This window comes from Hemicordylus capensis, chromosome 5 (genome assembly GCF_027244095.1).
Source record: "Hemicordylus capensis ecotype Gifberg chromosome 5, rHemCap1.1.pri, whole genome shotgun sequence".
NCBI lineage: Eukaryota > Metazoa > Chordata > Lepidosauria > Squamata > Cordylidae > Hemicordylus > Hemicordylus capensis.
In genome coordinates this window covers 44,126,035-44,145,188 of record NC_069661.1, presented here as the reverse complement: position 1 = coordinate 44,145,188, position 19,154 = coordinate 44,126,035, and the positions used below count along the sequence as shown (strand labels likewise).

Here is a 19,154-nt window from a genome sequence, read left to right as displayed (position 1 = left end):
AGCTTTTCGCCATTGGCGGCTTGGGTTCTTTGAACCCTTTCGCCCAATGGTGGCTCCGCCCCTGGGACCATCTTATTTATGTATTATGTATTTTTCTGTATAAACAGCTTTGAGAGCATAGGAACATAGGAAGCTGTCGTATACTGAGTCAGACTATTGGTCTAGCTAGCTCAGAATTGTCTACACAGACTGGCAGCGGCTTCTCTAAGGTTGCAGGCAAAAACTTTGGTTGAATTGTGGTATATAAATGTTTCTAGTAGCAGTAGTAGACTAGAAGACTTCCAAGGTCCCTTTCAACTCTACAGTTCATCCATCCCTTCAGCGCACAGGAAAGTGGATGGCACAATATAGTAATCAACTAGCTGACCAGGACCAGAGCGTCTGCGCCACTAGTTCTCCCTGACTCTTCCCCCGCTTCAGCCCCTTCTCGTTCTACCGTACTCTGCCTCCATTTCAGGGCTAAGTCGGTTCTCTTCCCATCCCTTCAGCCAGTCTCCCTCGCTGCCCTCTCTGCTGGCAGCTCTCATCCTTCTTGCGAGGAGGCCAGCAGCCCCGTTTTCACCACCTGCTCAGCTGCTCGCAATGGCACCTCCTCCTCCTCCTCCTCCTCCGTGTCCCTCCCCCTGCCAGATCTCATCCTCACCAGGAGCCTGGTGGCCCGTTTTTGTTGGCTGCTTGGCCGTTGGCAGTGGCGTCACCGCCTTCTCCTCAACCTTCCCCACCTCCCTCTCTCCACCAGCTCACATCCTCCTCGCGAGGAAGCCAGTCGCCCCATTTTTGCCGCATGCTCGGCCATCCTTGGCAGCTTGCAATGGTGGCGCTTCCTCCTCCTCGGTCTCTCTCCTTCCCTCCTCAGCAGCTCTCTCTCCCACTCTCCTGCCAGGGCCCGCTGCTGCCACCTCCTCCTCACCCCACCGCCTCCTCCTCCCCATGGCCAGGCCAGCCGCTGCGTCACTGCCATACATCCGGTGGGCCATCCTCCTTCTCAGGGTGGTGGGGCTTTGCCCACCGCCTGCCCTCCTTCTCAGGCCAGTGCTCCTTCTCAGGTTGCTGGTTGCTGGTGCATGGCTGGAACTCTTGCGCATGTCTCCCCCTCTGTCAGCCAATCGCCTCCTTTCTGCCACGTCCCCAAGCGTTCCGTCTTGGAGAATTAATTATATAGATACTTCCCAGATGTTTCATTTACAGTTTCAAATAGGTAGGCTTTCCCAGAGCGCCAGGGAAGAAGAAGAGATCTCAGTATATGTAGGACTTTGGGAAAGCTGACTATGTAGCCAAATGTAGATCATTAGGCAGGAGCAAAATAATTATGTATGCCTAAATTGATGTCATGAATATTTTTAGTCATTGAAGAGTTCTAGATGTGCAAGAAGCTGTGCTCCTCCAAAAATCAATTTTTACTTGCTAGGATAGGAGAAACACAATGAGAGGGTGACCTCCCAACTGAGAAGCAATAACATATTGATGTTATATGTAATTGCCTAACACCTTTCAGTAAGAGCAGGGGCGTAACAGCCATTGAGCAAACAGGTTCAAAGAACCCAGGCCACCAGGACCCAGGGGCCACACCTGGCAGCCCAGCCACACCCTGCGCCTGATGTCAGATGCAGGGGATCCTGCCACATTAGCAAATGGGGCTGCAGGCCCCATTCGGAAGTCAAATTCGGCCAGCGCCATATTTGCAGCCTGGCCGAGAAGGAGAGCCATTCCCAGCCAGCCTGGAAGGCCAGCACTGGCTGAAACTTCACAAAAATGGAGCTGCACAGGGCACACGGCTTCACTCTGAAATGGGGCCGCACACTTCGTTTCAGAGCAAATACCGGCAGCGTGGCATATGCGGCACTGGCTGGCATTTGCTCTGAAATGGGGTGCGCAGCCCTGATTCAGAGCAAGGCCACGCCCCCTGCTGTGTCTGATGTCAGACGCTGCTGACATCAGATTCAGGGGGCAGGCCCCTTCTCCCCACCCCCAAGGGACGGCACTGTCTTGCTGCATGATGCAGCAAGCAAAATTCTGGTTCTGTACCAGGAGGTGGATGAAAGGGCTAGAGGAGGAACAGGTTGGATGGAGTAGCAAATTCCTTTTGTCTTGGAACATTTAAAGTATACGCAAAAAACTCCACGTTGTAATCTGGCAAGAATGAAACAAATCAATCAGTTCTCATTTATCTTACTTTGTTTTATGGAGCAAACCTCTTTAAATATTTATCACCCTTGTTGTTGTTGTGCCGTCGAGTCGGTGTCAACTCCTGGCGCCCACAGAGCCCTGTGGTTTTCTTTGGTAGAATACAGGAGGGGTTTACCATTGTCATCTCCCGTGCAGTGTGAGATGATGCCTTTCAGCATCTTCCTATATCACTGCTGCCCGATCTAGGTGTTTCCCATAGTCTGGAAAACATACCAGTGAGGATTCGAACTAGCAACCTCTTGCTCCCAAGGCAAGTTACTTCCCTGCTGCGCCATTAGGTGGCTCTATTTATCACCCTAATAATTTTAAAATATTAGTGCCACCAATTTAGAAAATCTGTATACAGAGGCGTATCTAGTGAAAATAGTGCCTAGGGCGAACACTGAAATTGCGCCCCCTGTCCAAACATCTGACACTCATCTTTCAGATAACGTTACCATAATATCAGCTCAAAAATGCAAGTCAAGCTCGTTAATCTTTTAATATTTCAAAAACTATTCAGCAGTGGACGTAGCCAGACCAAAAAATGCTGGAAAACTACAAATTTCAGTATGCTGGGGCTCATGAAATACTCAAATACTATGTGGAGGTGTACTTGGAAAACTAAACAGAAGTGCCTGTCTAATTCTCTACTATGCATTGTAGCATCACTATTACATAAGTTTTAAAATTAAATGGGGAATTGGACTTTTCCCAGATACTCTGAAAATAATTAAAGGATATGCAGAGTAAACTGTGTCACTGCTTGGAATATATTCTAGTCCTCCTATCTAATAAAAGGCTTGGTGTCCGTCCGTGGACGGACACCAAGCGTGTGTCCGTGCCTCCCTGGCCTCTTCTGGGCATGCGCGAAGCGCATGGCCAGAAGGAGCCAGGGAGGCAGGACCGCCAGCACCCGGCGGCCATCTTGGCCGTGCCTGGCCGTGCCGCCGCTTACCCGGCTTCTGGCCGTGCCGCCGCTTACCCGGCTTCTTCGGGGCGGCCGCTTCTGGCCGCCCAGGATGGCCGCCGGACGAGGCGGCAAACAAAACAATGAGGCGGTGGGCCCGGGCAGCGGTGGGCCAGGCCGGAGCCGCGGTGGGTGGCGGGCCCGGCCGGAGCCGCGGGCGGCGGTGAGTGGCGGGCCCGGCCGGAGCCCCGGGCACCGGGGGGTGGTGGGAGAGGGAATGGCGGCGAACGTCTGGAGCGCAGAGCTCCACTAGCGCCCGTTAACCAACGGGCTACAAAACCACTAGTATTTCATAAAGACAGTTAAAATGAGAGAAAGAGAGCAAGAAACTCCCAGTGGGCCTTAATACTAAGGATTTAACACTGATTCAAAGACAAACTGACCATTAATAGCCATATTATTAATACATCACATTTAACTCACTTATCACAAGCAAATGAATACAATCCTAACCATAAACTTCAGCTCAGTATTCACAAGCCCTGATTCTCTGTACATAGTGCCAATCTGAATATGTGTACAGTGTCTTATATTATATTAATTTTTTAAAAAAACTTTTTACCTGTAGCCCCTTGAGGGGGCTTTCTAAAGGCTGTGGGGGCATGGGGGGTCTGCAAAGGTTTTCCCTCCCCCCCGCTGGCCTCTAGGGCCTTGCAGGGACAATTTGAGCATGTGCGGTAGCCATTTTTAAAATTAATATTTTTTTAAAAAAATGGCCGCTGAAAACAAAATGGCCACTGTGCATGCTTAAATGGCCTCTGCAAGGCCTGGCATGGCCTAGAGCCTCACAGAGGCCATTTGAGCATGCACGGTGGCCATTTTGTTTTCAGCAGCCACTTAAAAAAAAAATTAATTTTACAAAATGGCACCCCCCTTAAAGTGGCACCCAGGGCACGTGCCCTGCCTGCCCCACCCTAGATACGCCCTGTCTGTATATCAAGATCTTTCTCTTGAGTTAGTAGGGTATGATCTGGGCACATTTTTGCCCTGTGAACACAAATATACCCACATTCTCAGCAGCAGATCTTGTTTGCCACTTGATCTTGTTTGCTTTGACTGACCTCTTTTCAAATCAAATCAGTGAGTGGTTTTATCTATACTTAGTCAGGGGTAGCCATTCCGTGAAGCAATGTGAAACAGTTGCTTCAACAGGAGCAGATTACTGGGGCCCTGGCAAAGTGCGTTCCTGCCAGGAGAAGGGTGTACACAAGGCTGGCAGTGGCATTTGGTTAGCTGTCTCAGGCACACAGAGGTCTTGAACCATTGCCGCTCCTTAAATTCCTGTTCATATGTTCCAAACTGGAAAAGCAAGAGAAACTCACTTCAAGCATAAAGAATCACAATGAGAGACTTTCAGGGAAAATAGAGCCAATAAGCACTATTGCAATAATAGAGCCATAATAATAGAGCCATATGACATAGACGAAGTTCCAAACACAACCAGGACTTGCAAGAAAAGAGATGTGCTCTTAGACAAATATTTAATCTCTTTCAGCAATATAAAGGCACTACAAACAGCATTGATGCATGTTTCCTAGTCAAATAAGCAGTTTCAATTGAATCAGTGCCCCCAGCTTAACCAGTTTGTCAGGGACCCAGTATAGACAGAGTGAATCAGCTAGTCATCACCCATTTAACCAAGACAATAGGCAAGCTTTTCATAGGCTAGCATGCTAACAAGGGCAAGGAGCTTGAGGTAACTGCAGGGGCTTGTCCTGATGAGGCCATGTGACTCATTGCCCTTTAGTCAGCCACATCATTGCGTGAATTGCTCTCAAGATAAGTGAAGGCATAAATCCTCCTGAGAAAGGTGAGCTACACACCTCAGGTGGAGGAGAAGGCATCTCGGTTTGTAGTTCCTGGGGTACCTGAAGTTGACAATCATGGCATTTAATGGCTCCTGGAAGGTGGAGAAGAGTGAGAACTATGAAAAGTTCATGGAAATAATGGGTAAGAACTGCATGTCTTTTCCACCTGTATTTCTCTCCAAAATCCTGTTCCTGGGGGTGAGCTTCAGCCTTTCCTTCCATGCTGCTGTTAGTCATGGCTGACTTGCTACACCATCCACCTACTCCCTGCTAGTATTTTGTTCTAAAGCTCCTCTCTTTTGCCCTGCAATGAGAAGATGTCATGCAATAAATCCTGAATAATTTTAAAATGTCATGCCAATAAATCCTGAGTAATTTTCAGGTTTCTTGTGGCAGGCAGAAACTCAAGTGGAGGAGTCTTCACCACCATGCAGGTGTGGTGATATGGAAATGTTTTGTTAGTTGAATGTTTGACTGCTGAACAGCTATTAAAGTTGCAGGAAGGAAACTGTAATAACATAGGAAGCTGCCATATACAGAGTCAGACCATTGGTCCATCTAGCTCAGTATTGTCTCTACAGACTGACAGTGGATTCTCCAAGGTTGCAGGCAGGAGTCTCTCTCAGCCCTATCTTGGAGATGCCAGGGAGGGAACTAGAAACCAGAGGCTCTTCCCAGAGTGGTTCCAAGTAGACTATCTTACAGTGCTCACACATGTAGTCTCCCATTCAAATGCAAACCAGGGCAGACCTGGATGCAAAGGGGACAGTTCATGCTTGCTACCACAAGACCAGCTCTCTTCCCATAACCCAGCTCTCCTTTACTAAGTGCTTCACTGTAACATAAAGAGCCAACCCTCACCCCTCTTTTGCTGTATTATCCTTCCTTTCCCCCAAAGAGCACAGAAATGACATGCATTACTCACCACCCCTCATAAGATGGGTTCGTTTGAGAGAGACTGATTCACCTGGGATCACCTGGATTAGTGGGTTTTGAACCGGGGTCTGCCAACTGCTAGTCTGACACAATAACCACCATACCACAGTGGCTCTCATTTTAATAATGTTGACCTCCTGTGGTTGTCTTGCAAAATTTGGGCGAAGCTGACTGGCTGTTCCATGGACTCTCAAATGCATTCTCCTCCAAGGTCTTCTTTAGAGATTCAACATCCCCCTTTGTCACCTAGCCCAAACTACGTGGGTCCCGTCTTCTGCATTTCTCCCAGTTGTTCCCTGTTCCCCGCTTCTGACTTCCTCTGGAAGAGAGAACATGGGGATCTGATGGTGCTTTAGTGATATTTATATACACGCATGGAATATATGAGGAATGCATACATAGAGGTAAGCAATTTGGCAGCAGATCTGTTGCCATATCTTGTATCTCCTGAGAGATAATCTACATTGCAAGGTTTCCCCTCTCTCTGCCTCCCAATCCTGTCCCAAATTGGAGAAAACATTTCCCCACACTGTGCACCAGCCTGTTCCCTTATACTTTTTGGGGGGGTGTTTGTATGTGGAGGGGCAGCTCTCCAACCTCTAGGAGTGATCTTCATTCCAGAGAGATGTCTGTGTAGTTTCCAGGCACTGGCTCCCATTCAGGTATCCCTGGGCTATTTGCCAGCAATCTGCCTAACAGAAGAAATGGCTGACCAGTAGCCATAGCACTATTTCGCCTTTTGGATGGCCTCTATAGGCTAGTCAAGCATCTTGGTCTTTAATGGGTGCCCTCGACACCTTAAATCTGATTTTCCAACCCACTACTACTGGTACTGCGCGGGAGGAGGCAATGGTAAATCCCTCCTGTTGACCACAGGGCTCTGTGGGTGCCAAAAGTTGACACCAACTTGACGGCACACTTTATCTTTACTACTGGTTAATCACTGGTGTGCAGCATCAACCTATATCTGGGACTTCTGTTTAATGGCATTCACTTTATTTTCATAAGATCCTGAAAGGACTAAATCGGTACTTGTAGTTTATGCCAGTCAAGACTTTCTTCCTCTGAACTGAAAGGGGAGCAGAGGCAGGTGCAACTGGCTATCTGCTTGGTGCTACTAAATGCCTAATAGGACTGCCAAGATAATGGTGATGGAGACACACTTGTATGTCCAGGATACCTCTTGAACTTCCATCTCTGGCAAGTGCAGATCAGATATAACATGCATACTGGCAAAACATCAAAGATGTAGAACAAGTTCATGTAGATGGGAAGAGGTTGGCAGGAGCATGAGCACAAGTGAAAACTATTTCAAATGGCATAAGCAATGGAGGACTGGGTCCAACTCAATTCAATCCTCCCTTTTAGTAAACCTATTTAGTTGTTTTTTTAAAAAAAGCTTAATCTTTTTAAAAGTGCTTACTACTATGTGTATTTACTTTATTTACTTACCTTCCTAGGAATTAACTTAGTGAAACGAAAGCTGGGAGCCCATGACAATCTGAAGCTCACTATCAAGCAAGATGGAAACAAGTTCACTATCAAAGAATCTAGCACTTTCCGCACTGTAGAGATCGTGTTCACATTGGGTGTTGATTTTGACTACAGCTTGGCTGACGGGACTGAACTTCATGTAAGGGACCTGCTCTTGTGCCCTGTTCTTACTTCCCAAAGCAACTGCTGTAAACTGGTTTGGGGTAGTTTCTAAGAATATGTAAGCTCAACCATATCTGAAATGGCTTTAATGTCTGCCTTTACACAATAGGGTAACTGGAGTATGAACGGCAATACGCTTGAAGGCACATTCAACAGGAAAGACAATGGGAAGGAACTTAAGGCATACAGAGAAGTTGTAGGCGACGAACTGGTTCAGGTAAGTTACTTTCAAATTATTAAAAATATTCATATACTGCATTTCAACCAAGTTCTCAAAGCAGTTTACATGGGTGTGTGTGTGTGTGGGGGGGGAATTAGATTGTATCCTGTCCCAAAAGGGTTCTCAGTGAGGCACTTCACACGACATGTGTGAGGTGCTTCACACGACACGGGTGAAGCACCTGAGAGGGTTCTGTAGGGAGAGCGGGCTTAGCCCACTTTCCCCGTGGATGAGCAGCCACTCATAGCTGGGTGGCCAAATTATCCGCCCACATGACTGCCAGTTCCATCATGGAGCCGGCAGGGGCTGTGGGGATCGAGGGCCGTGTGACCCCTAGAAGTTCCAGGATGCTGCAAGCGCACGGGGCATCCTAGAGAGACCCTCGGGCTGGAGAGGCTGCTTGCAGCCTCCTGGCCGGGGGTCTACTCATGTGTTGCTATGCACCATGGCAACACATGAACAACGAAATGAGGTTAACAGAGCAATCACTCCGTTAAACTCATTTAAGGGGAGGGTGGTTTAGGTGGGCTAACCGCCTTGGGAGCACCGGACTCTCCTGTGAGCCCGGTTGTTCCCACGACCACTGAAAAGCGGGCTAAGCTCCCTTAGCCTGCTTTCCAGTGATCGTGGGAATAGCTTCCTTCTGTGGTTGGAAAAGGATAGTTTGTTCAATTTTGCCTTTCATGGGACATCCCAAGTTGGTTTACAAAAGTTAAAATACACCAAACTTCATTAAAAAATCACATCTAGAAACCTTAAAATCATGAAAAACAGTATAAACCATAAAATGCCCCCCCTCCAAAAAAACAACACCCCACCCAACCATTAAAAAAGATAAACAGAAGCAGGAAAGCCGAGAGAACTGGCAGCCCTTAAGGGGTAAAAGCCTGAACAAATAAAAAGACATCTAGTGGTGTTTTTTAAAGCAGCCACAGATGTCAAAGAGTGGACATTCACTGGGAGAGGAATCCAGAGCCTGGCCGGGGGTGGGGGGAACAACAGAGAAAGCCCTGTCCTGCGAGCACAACAGTTTAGTTGCTTCCCCCCTACTACATAGGAGAGTCACTGCTTCAAAAGGTGCGTCTTTGCACAGTTAGCAGGGTCATGAAATGAAGGGACAGCAGAGGGAGAGCCCTGTTTCTCAGGGTCTTGATTGAATCACTGGGCACCTGCCGAGGGACCAGAACTTTCAAAAGGCTCAGTGCTGATCCCAGAGACTACCTTAGTGCTGTGGCAGTGGCAAAGCAACCATCTGGGGGCCCAGGCAGCTAGAATGAGACCACAGAGAGCAATGTGCCAAGGGCCCACATAACCTGAAGTGGGCCCTGTTGGTTTTCTTCAGTCAAGTTTAGGTTTAGTATTGCCGTTTTAGGAAGCCATTGATCCTCTTTCATCCCTAAAATCTGAATATTGGACATTTCAGCCTGCTAAAAATCTTCTACGCATCATACAGTTCTCCAATCACTGGAGCTCCAAAGTTCTGAAGTTCCCTTCTTGCAAGGGATGATTCTATATAAGGCACATCCTAACAGTATGCTTAAGCCACCTAATGGCGCAGTGGGGAAATGACTTGATTAGCGAGCAAGAGCTTGCTGGTTCAAATCCTCGTTGGTCTGTAACACCTATATCAGGCAGCAGCAACATAGGAAGGTGCTGAAAGGCATCATCTCACACTGCGCGTGAGGACACAATAGTAAACCTCTCCTGTATTCTACCAAAGAAAACCGCATAGCTCTGTGGTCGCCAGGAGTCGACACCGACTCGAGGGCACAAGTTTCCTTTTGCTTAACAGTATGCTTACCGTTGCATCTCTGCAACTGTGTGCCTTCTGTGGTTCTTACATTTGGGTAGAATTGATGTTTCACAAATACAAAAATGGAGACTGGCAGTGCAATCCTAGACATGTCTATTCAGAAATAAATATGTCTAGAAGTGCCACTGAATTTGGGGAGCTTACTTATATGGAAGTATATACAGACTATAGCCTTGGGGAATGAAATTCCAGTCAATTATCATGAGTGAGGCTGTTACCAACTAAAATATGATTTTTTTAAAATTAAAAACCATTTGAAGCCACCAAACTCTTAAGATTGGGCTATGCATGAATGAAGACTGATTCAGACAGTTTAGCTGGCACTGGCAGGCTTTTCCAAGTCCACATTATGCTTGGAAAGCAAACAGATAGATAATATATAATATTATAAGGCTGTCAGACCACAAGAGGGAACTCCACCCTAGTGCCATTGTGCAGCTAGATTTTGCCACAAGATTCTTATTTTCCTGTTAAATTATCCCATGTTGATAGAGTGAAGCACCAGATTGTTTTCACAGGCTTTTTAAGGGGAAACAAAAGCTTCTCTAGGGTTGATGCTTTGCTACCCAAACTTCTGTCTCTGGGTGGAGTTTGCAATTGTATAATGTAACTGTATAATTGCATTATACAAGAGCAAGTAAGTCAATTGTAAACAATTTGTCCAACTAGTATGTAGGCAATGGCATTAGACTGATGTACGGTTTCATGGTATGTCAGTCACTCCATATACAGTGATCAAAAGCATCAACCCTAGAGAAGCTTTTTTTAAAAAGCCTGTGAAAATAATCTGGTGTCACTCTATCAACATGGGATAATTTAACAGGAAAACAAGAATCCTGTGGCAAAATCAAGACTAACAATGACCCCTCCCTCCCCTTTTACAGACTAAAAACTCTTACTGTGGCATGAGCTTCCATATGCAATAGTCTATGGAAGTCATGCATTTTTTATTCACCAAATAAGACTGTTATGCATCCTGCTTATCAATAGATCCTTTGATCTACTTATGCCTCCTTATCTACTTTACTTTGGGAAACGTGCTGACTGTGGGGCTACATAATCCATGGGAAATCAAACATCATAAATTGAATATCTGTTAAGCTTGGTAACAAAATGACCTATACTTTTTTTTTTTAACCATTTCAGACTTACATCTATGAAGGAGTTACAGCCAAGAGAATCTTCAAGAGGGAGTGAAACCAGATAGAAAATCGAAGTCAAAACTGTACTACTGTACTCTGTTAATGGCAGCTGTGCTTTTCCTACCAAGCCAGAGTAAATGACATGCATTCCACAAGTCAGTTAGTCTTATCAATATTATGTAACTAAAGTGCAATTAAGGTCTATTTATTCCTCTCTCCGCTTAGATAAACAGCATTGCTAAGAGCTGGAAATATTTGTTTATTAAACAGGCAAACAAAAAGCATTGTTTCTTTCCTGTTGTTCAGGAGATATATTTGTCTTTCATCACAACTGCTCCATGCAAGCAGTTCCACTAGATTCTGAACTGAGTAGGTGGAAATCATTTTCCCCCCAACTTGCTACTTCATCGTCTTAAAAACTGGTGAGCCTGGTCTCAATGGAACTACTAAAACTTCCTTAAAGCATGGTGTAAGACCAAGTGAGACATGTATTTCTCACACTTTCCTTTCTGGAGCAGAACTTCTAGAATGGTTCTTGGAACAAATGAGAATAGGTGTGTACACACACACACACCCCGCAACAGCTTCAGTCCTCTGCACACTTACCTAAGTTCCACTGAACCCAACTGGACAGAGACATGGTCTATACACACAGTGGAATGAAGTTGTAGGATGAGATGTACCACTTCAGCCTACAAGTGAGGGCATCTTTGAATGCCTCCCAAAGTTAACAATCCTAAACTGAAAATCAGCACAGGATCTGGGCTAGAACCTTTTCCCCTGATGTGTTAGTTTTTATTCGCAGGGAGGTTTCAGGGAAGTGTGTTTTGTTTTTTGTTCCCCGCCCCCCTCAAACACACACAGAGCATTCAGAAATGGCACCTTGCACCTCCACATGGTAAAGTGAACTCTACCACCTCAGAATTGAACCATCTTATTCTGCCGCATGGGGAGATCAGGCCTTACTTACTTATTAATTTATATCAAATTTGTACGCCGCCCCAAACTTTTGTCTCTGGGCAGTTAACAATAAGACACAAGTTAAAACATACATAAAACTTAAAAACAATTTAAACCATTTAAAAAGTAGAAACAGATTAAAACCTAAAAGTTTTAAAAGCCGAAAAAAGCTTGGGTGAAGAGGTGGGTTTTCAAATGCTTTTTTAAAATTGCCAGAGATGGGGAGGATCATATTTCAGCAGGGAGCGCATTCCACAATCTTGGGGCAGCAACTGAGAAGGCCTATCCCCATGTAGCCGCCAACCGAGCTGGTGACAATTGGAGACGGACTTCTCCAGATGACCTCAATGGGCACTGGGGCTCATAATGAAGAAGACGTTCTCTTAAATACCCAGGGCCCAAGCCACGTAGGGCTTTGTAGGTTATAACCAGCACCTTGTATTTTGCCCAGAAACCTACTGGCAGTCAGTGTAGCTCTATTAGCAAAGGAATGATATGGTCTCTCCGAGATGACTGAGAGACCAACCTGGCCACCACATTCTGTACCAACTGGAGTTTCCAGACTACGTACAAAGGCAGCCCCACATAAAGCGCATTGCAGAAGTCAAGTCTGGAGGTTACCAGCATATGTACCACTGTTCTAAGTTTGTTCATCGCAAGAAATGGACGCAGCTGGTGTATCAACCAAAGCTGATAAAAAGCACCTCTGGCCACCATCTTAACCTGAGATTCCAGGGATCGGTGTGGATCCAGAAATACTCTCAGACTGTGTACCTGTTCCTTTTGGGGAAGTGTGACCCCATCCAGAACAGGGAGATCAAAATAGTCTCTGGAGTTCTGATCCCTCACAATAAGTACCTCTGTCTTATCTGGATTCTGTCTCAGTTTATTCTCCCTCATCCAGCCCATTACTGCTTTCAGGCAAGCATTTAGGGAGGTTATGCCATCTCCTGATGACGTTGACATGGAGAAGTAGATGTGGGTGTCATCAGCAAACTGATAACACCCCACACCCAATCCCCTGATGATCTCTCCCAGCGGTTCCATGTAGATGTTAAAAAGCATTGGAGACAGTATGGAGCCCTGAGGGACGTCCTACATTAGCTTATGACCAAACATGCATATGGTCAAGCTGAAAGTGTTCCTGTATCCATCTAGTATAAGCTCTCTGGATGAAGTGAGCACCAGTGCATATGTAAGGGGGCCAGGGAAAGTGGTGGGGATTCATTAGGACTGGCAAGTAGGCATCCCTCAAAATAGACATTTGAGCCGATGAGGCTGTGCACATGAGCAGCCGTACCCAGGTTAAGGCAGCGCCGGGATTGAGGCTGATCCTGGTGCTGCCTCCCCAGCTAGCCCGAGATTTTTACCCAAGATTTTACCTGGGTTGAAGGGTGTGAGCACTCCCTTTACCCCAGGTCTGCGGCTGTGTGTATGCTCAGGCTGTGTGCAGTGTGTGTTTTTGTGTGTGCACATGTGCGCGCGCACACACGCTCTTACCCCTAGACTTCTGGGCTGGAATTCTACAGGGAGTTCTGGGGGCCCCCAAATCCTCCCAAGACTGTCTTGAGTGGTGTGATCATTGTACCACGCTGCCAGCCCATGCTGTGCCAGGCAGCTGAGTGTGACTGTGACTTGCGCCAGTTGGCCGAGTGTGACCTCTCTTTTAGAGACAGAGGAGGGAGTGGAGAAAGAAATATTTGGGGTGGGAATATGTTAAGTTGCGTGCTGAAATGTTTCTGCTAATGCATATTTGCCTGAATGGCCCTGTTTTATATTCTTATATTCCTGTGAGTTCAGATGCTATTCATGCCCACAAGATCCAATGTGTTAAAAACACGGCATGTGTCATGGTGTGTGTGTGTGTGTGTGTGTGTGTGTGTGCTACAAAGCAGGGGGGTGGGTGCTCCAAAGGCCTTTACTTTTATTTTATGTATCATATTTTTATACCGCCTGAGATGTACATCTCTAGGTCCAGGTACCAAAATTAACTAGGTGCACCTCTGAACACACACCTAGATCCCCCAGATAAAGGGGGAATCCTTCAGTGCACAATGCTGCATCTTGGCATTTCTGGATGGCTCATTTTCCTGCCCCCCAGAGAAGCTTGGTAATGGTTGTGAGAACAACCTGAGTATATGGAAGAGGCAGGATGGTGATCTTGAACCTGGTAACACCAAGCTGTGGTCTGCTTGTTGTTGCCTGAGCAATTGCCTCCTGAAAAGAAAATCCCCACTTCCATTCAGACTAATGCTCTCAGAATGACCACCCACTATCCCTACTCCTCCAGTTGCTCAGTACAACAGCTGGTGATACCACACAATGTATAAGGAAAAGACTGGGTTGCTGTTGCATTGTTCACTGTCCTTAAATTTACCTTCTCCACTTTGCTAATATAGGATTGCCAACTGACTAAAGCTATTACAGTCATTCCTCGCAACAAGCCATGGTTTTCCCAATCGGGGTTTTGAGTATCCACAACTGGGAAATTGTGACAGGTCTCTCCAACCATGACCCAAGTATCCGCGGTTTGGTGAGATTTTTTTGCAATAGGGTGGGTGGGAGTGATTTTGAGGGACTGGGGCGATTTGGGGGTGATATCTGGGAGTCCCCCCTCACTCCTTTTGCTGAACAATAGTGATTTCAAGGGATTCCAGGTGATTTTGGGTGGGTTTTTGGTCATCCCCCCTGTATTTTTAGGTCTTTCGCGACTGCGATTTGCCTAACTCTCTGTATCCAATGCTTTTCAATTGCTTGCCAATGCTTTTCAATTGCTCGCCAACCATGAATTCACCAACCGCGAGGTTTTCCCGGAATTGAACCCTCGCAATTGGCTGTACTGAAGATCTTTTCCTCCCCAATTTTTCACAACATCAAGCTATTACAATCTCCAGGATTGCTTTCAACCATCACCTGGAGACTGTTGTTGATCCCTGCATAACTGACAACACTTAGTGTGTATGGGGTTCCCCAGTCCTCTTCCATTCGGGCCAGATCCCAAACTGCTAAGCTTCAGTAAGGCTGCTCCTCAGGTGCCTTCAGACCAGATTTATGATAGCGTCACAGTAGACATGCAATAGTCAGAAACATGCAGTTGGACTACAGGCGCCCTATTCAGTATTATGTGGTATGTTCCCCCTCTGGCCTCTCCAGATTGGGCTGAGCGAGACTCCTGCCTGTCTGAATCCTTGGAGAAGCCACTGTCAGTCTGTGTAGACATTACAGAGCTAGCTGGACCAATGCTCTGACTTGGTAAGGCAGCTTCCTATGTTCTTATATGTGTTCTGACGTCTATAAAGGCAAAGTAAAGTGTGCCGCCGAGTCAGTGTCGACTCGACTCCAGCAGAGCCCTGTGGTTGTTTTTGGTAGAATACAGGAGGAGTTTACCATTGCCATCTCCCACGCAATGTGAGATGATGCCTCTCAGCATCTTCCTATATTGCCGCTGCCTGATATATAGGTGTTTCCCATAGTCTGGGAAACATACCAGCGGGGATTCAAAGGAGTAGCCTCTGGCTTGCTAGTCAAATCATTTTCCCGCTGTAACATTAGGTGGCTTCAGACATCTATACATATACACATATTTGTGTGTGAATGACTGTACCTCTGTTCATTTTTAAAGTGAACCTTGACTATAAATAAATAAAGAGAACCTAGATACAGGCCCTCTGAAATGCAGGATACACTTAACAAATACATAACATGTGAATAACCGTCTGCACCTGTATACACTGTACATAAACTGTAGGAATGTAACATCTGAATAATACTAGGGTAAACTATGAAAGGCATTTTCAGTCCATGAAAAAAAGAATGGAGAAATCGGTAGAAGTCTCCCACGCCCCACAACAAAAGTTAGTGGCAAAGGCAGAATATCATGTCCTTTCTAACGCGTCTTATTTCATATACAAAGTACGTGGAAAAATTTACCTATTAAAAAAACTTGCCCTGCCAATGCCAATACAATCCAGGATGCCTATATTGTCTGTGTCTGAGAATAAGACAACCCTGCAACATTGTCCATTTACTTTGATACCGCAGATTACTGCGGTAAAGAGCGATCTATTTACGTCACCGCCCCTTCAGATCCTCCTCGCCGTCCGACTTATTAGCATATGGGAAGCTTGCACTCCATTGACATGCATGCGGACACGCTGCGCTTTAACAGGTTTAACAGGTTTAACAGGGGCATATTTTCCACCTCAGTCATAGTTAGGAAAATCAAGAACTCCGGTTTCTGCCGCTGCGAATGAATTTACGTGTAGGTTTACCGACGAGGGGCGGGGCGATGCTCGCCTAGTTCATAGATAATCTTGCCTAGTGGAGGCTTTTCATTTGTCCCGGAAATCCCGGCTGAGTGTCGCTCTTTCCTTTTACTAGCTCTGCGGTCGCAAGCGTTGACGTGAGCCTGGCGTAACCCTCGGCCTTTCGGGAACTTCATTTGACCATACTGAGCATGCTCCAGTGCTTATGCGCATGCTCAGATGCACAGGGAGGGGGTCGTTGATACGCTACACCGGAGCAAGAGGTGATGGAGGCGACGGAGGGTGCTCACCCACGGGAGCGCGGAAAGAGGGACAGCGACCCGAGCCCGGCAGAAGCGTCGGGCGCAGGGGACACGAGGCGCGGGCCGCCTCTCTCCGGCACGTCCTACTGGCTGGACCTCTGGCTCTTCCTCCTCTTCGACCTGGTGCTCTTCGTCTTCATCTATCTGCTGCCCTGAAGGCGGCGGCGGGTGAGTTGCTGCAGCGGGAAGGAGCGAGGTGCGCCAGTTCACAGGCTGGATCCGCCAGGAGTGGTTCCCCCCTCCCCCTTATGCGCAACGCTGGGGGTTTTATTCCACATCAGTGGCGACAATGATCTGGCGCTCAGCCCTTCGGTTGCGCTTTAGATCAAGGCTTCCCAGCCTGTTCAGCTGCATCTGGAGTATTATCACAGGTTGGGACCGCCCACCCCTGCTTTAGCGTATTCAGAGTTCTTCGCGTACATTATCCCAGGAAGCCTCATAGCAGCCCCGTAAAGCAGACCAGTGTGATCATTTTTGTGTTGTGTAAGGAGAGTTGTGTTTTGGAGAAGAACTGGTCTTGTGGTAGCAAGCATGGCGTGTTCCTTTAGCTAAGCAGGGTCCGCCCTGGTTGCATTTGCATGGGAGACTACATGTGAGCACTACAAGATATTCTCCTTAGGGGATGGAGCCGCTCCGGGAAGAGCAGAAGGTTCCAAGTTCCCTTCCTGGCATTATCTCCAAGATAGGACAAGATTTTTCTATTGAACCAACAAACTACCAAAGCATACAATACGTAACCAAAGCACAATTAGGCCTGAGAGAGATTCCTGCCTGCAACCTTGGAGGAGCCACTGCCAGTGTTGTGTAGACAATACTGAGCTAGATAGACCAATGGTCTGACTCAGTATATGGCAGCTACCTATGTTTGTGTGTTACAGGGGAAGGTGGATGCTGACATGTTTGACTTCCCTTAAATCACCCGCAGTGTATGGACTGCAGAGTTTGGGTCTGTCGTGAGTGGTGGGCCCATGTTATGGCCGCACAAGGATGCTGCTGTTGGGGTGAAACTTGCTAAAAGAAATACATAAATAAGATGGTCCCCTGCCCACAAAGGGCTCACAATCCAAAAAGAAACATAAGGCAGATACCAGCTACAGCCACTGGAGGGATGCTGTGCTGGGATTGGATAGAGCCAGTTGCTCTCCCCCTGCTAAATAAAGAGAATCACCACTTTAAAAGGTGTCTCTTTGCTCAGTTAGCTGTCAAGTGACAATACACATTTTTACATAGAACACATGAAAGTGATTATTCTTTGCCATTGTGTGTGTGTCACCTTTGGCAAGAGAGATAAGATATAACAATTAAATTGTAGAGGTAAGATAGGGAACCTTTACTTTCATGTTGTAATATATATTCTGAGCAGAGATAGGGCCTCTGCAGTGGTTATTTACTTACAACCTATAGAACAGTTATGGTAACATCAGCAAAGTCTACCAATAGCAATGTACTATACATTAACAAGACTGTACATTGCTACCAAATGATTGTAAAGTCTTCTATAAGCGTTACTAGCTCTTTTGACTTTTTGCTGCAGCAGTTATCACTAATGAGTGCTTCATTGTTTTTGTATCATAACCATTGTATGAAAGCTAACATCTAATTTGCAAATGAAGTTAGAAACCATTTACTCAGTGGCATTGTAGCTCAGCATGATATGGGATGGGTATTTCCTACAGATTTCCCCTGCTTACTGAGTAAACAGGTACATTTTAGAGTGGTGATGGAGCTGCTCTGGGAAGAGCAGAAGGTTCCAAGTTCCCTCCCTGGCAGCATCTCCAAGATAGGGCTGAGAGAGACTCCTGCCTGCAGCCTTGGAGAAGCCACTGTGTCTGAAGACAGTACTGAGCTAGATGGACCTATGGTCTGACTCAGTATATGGCAGCTTCCTATGTTCCTTATAACCTACCCTATTCTGTGGGCAAGGGGGAGATGCGAGTAATTTCTCTTACACATGTTGAGAACATCAGTATATTTAGGGAAGAGCTGAGGAAAATCAAGTATGTTTGTAGTGATTTCTGTAATAGATGAAGCAGACCAAGTGTGTGAGGAAATTGCAAGTTTGCTTCAAAATGTATTGCTTCTGAGGAGTTTAGCCTCAACATTAGCTATGTTCTCATTGCTAAGGTTGTTGGGTCCTAACCTGGGAGATGTTTACTATTTATTCTGGTGCACAGGCATCTTGTCTTCTGTCCAAATTACACTCGTACATCCCATGCATTGAAATTGTGTCTAACTTCCATTTTCTCTATTTTACAGGGCAGCTGGATTCCTGGGCAGAAAACCTATCATTCCTTCAGCACTCATGAGAACAGAAGTGGTGAACACTGGAAAACACTCATGCACCAATAGTGTGAAAAGTGGTGCTTGCAGCAACTGTATTTGAACTGTTCGCAGCCTACTGAAATGTTATTGAGCAAGCGTGTGGCTTTTTCTGTATTCTCCAATCACAAAGTACAAGTTGTGCCTTCTATTACCTGTTACCACTATTTAAAGTGGTTGAAAGTTTCCAAGCTATTTTGCAGTGGTTCACGTTAATTAAATTTGTAGGTGTAATTGGCTCTTATGACTGCCTTTACAGGGGGAGGGGAGTAGTCTGATCTAGCACTAAAGAGGCCACTTGTCACTGAGCACTAGGAATATGAGAATAAGGTATATTCTTATAGGAGCTTCTAAAGTACTTACCCAAGGAGATTCAAAATGCTTTAGGGATTCAAACCTTCAGCCTTGGAAACACAAACTTAAGGTATTGGGCAGGCAAGCATAAGCTACTTCTCTTCTGACTGGTCAGAATCTTAAGGTAGAAATCAAATTGTTTAGACCAGAATGAGACCAAGGAAAGTAGGCAGAAGCAACTGAAAAAAGGCAAGAAGCTGAGCTGAATAACAAAATGCATGCCCAAAATTGTTTGGTTATAAG

At 46.2% G+C, this 19,154-nt stretch overlaps 1 protein-coding gene across 1 annotated transcript; it reads left to right on the top strand.

Moving 5' to 3' along the window:
* The first annotated feature begins 4,817 nt into the window (after positions 1-4,817).
* FABP2 (fatty acid binding protein 2) lies at positions 4,818-10,995 on the top strand. Its single transcript, XM_053257075.1, has 4 exons — positions 4,818-5,086; positions 7,341-7,513; positions 7,646-7,753; positions 10,716-10,995. Exons 1-4 carry the CDS (start codon positions 5,020-5,022, stop codon positions 10,764-10,766), a joined length of 399 nt encoding a protein of 132 aa, XP_053113050.1. The 5' UTR covers positions 4,818-5,019; the 3' UTR covers positions 10,767-10,995.
* Positions 10,996-19,154: the final 8,159 nt, after the last annotated feature.

Bases quoted from the DNA above. Each gene is read 5' to 3' on its own strand.
- FABP2 (XM_053257075.1), top strand. From the start codon at position 5,020: ATGGCATTTAATGGCTCCTGGAAGGTGGAGAAGAGTGAGAACTATGAA. The intron at 7,514-7,645 runs GTAAGGGACCTG...TTTACACAATAG, and splicing joins CTGACGGGACTGAACTTCAT to GGTAACTGGAGTATGAACGG. The intron at 7,754-10,715 runs GTAAGTTACTTT...TAACCATTTCAG, and splicing joins TAGGCGACGAACTGGTTCAG to ACTTACATCTATGAAGGAGT.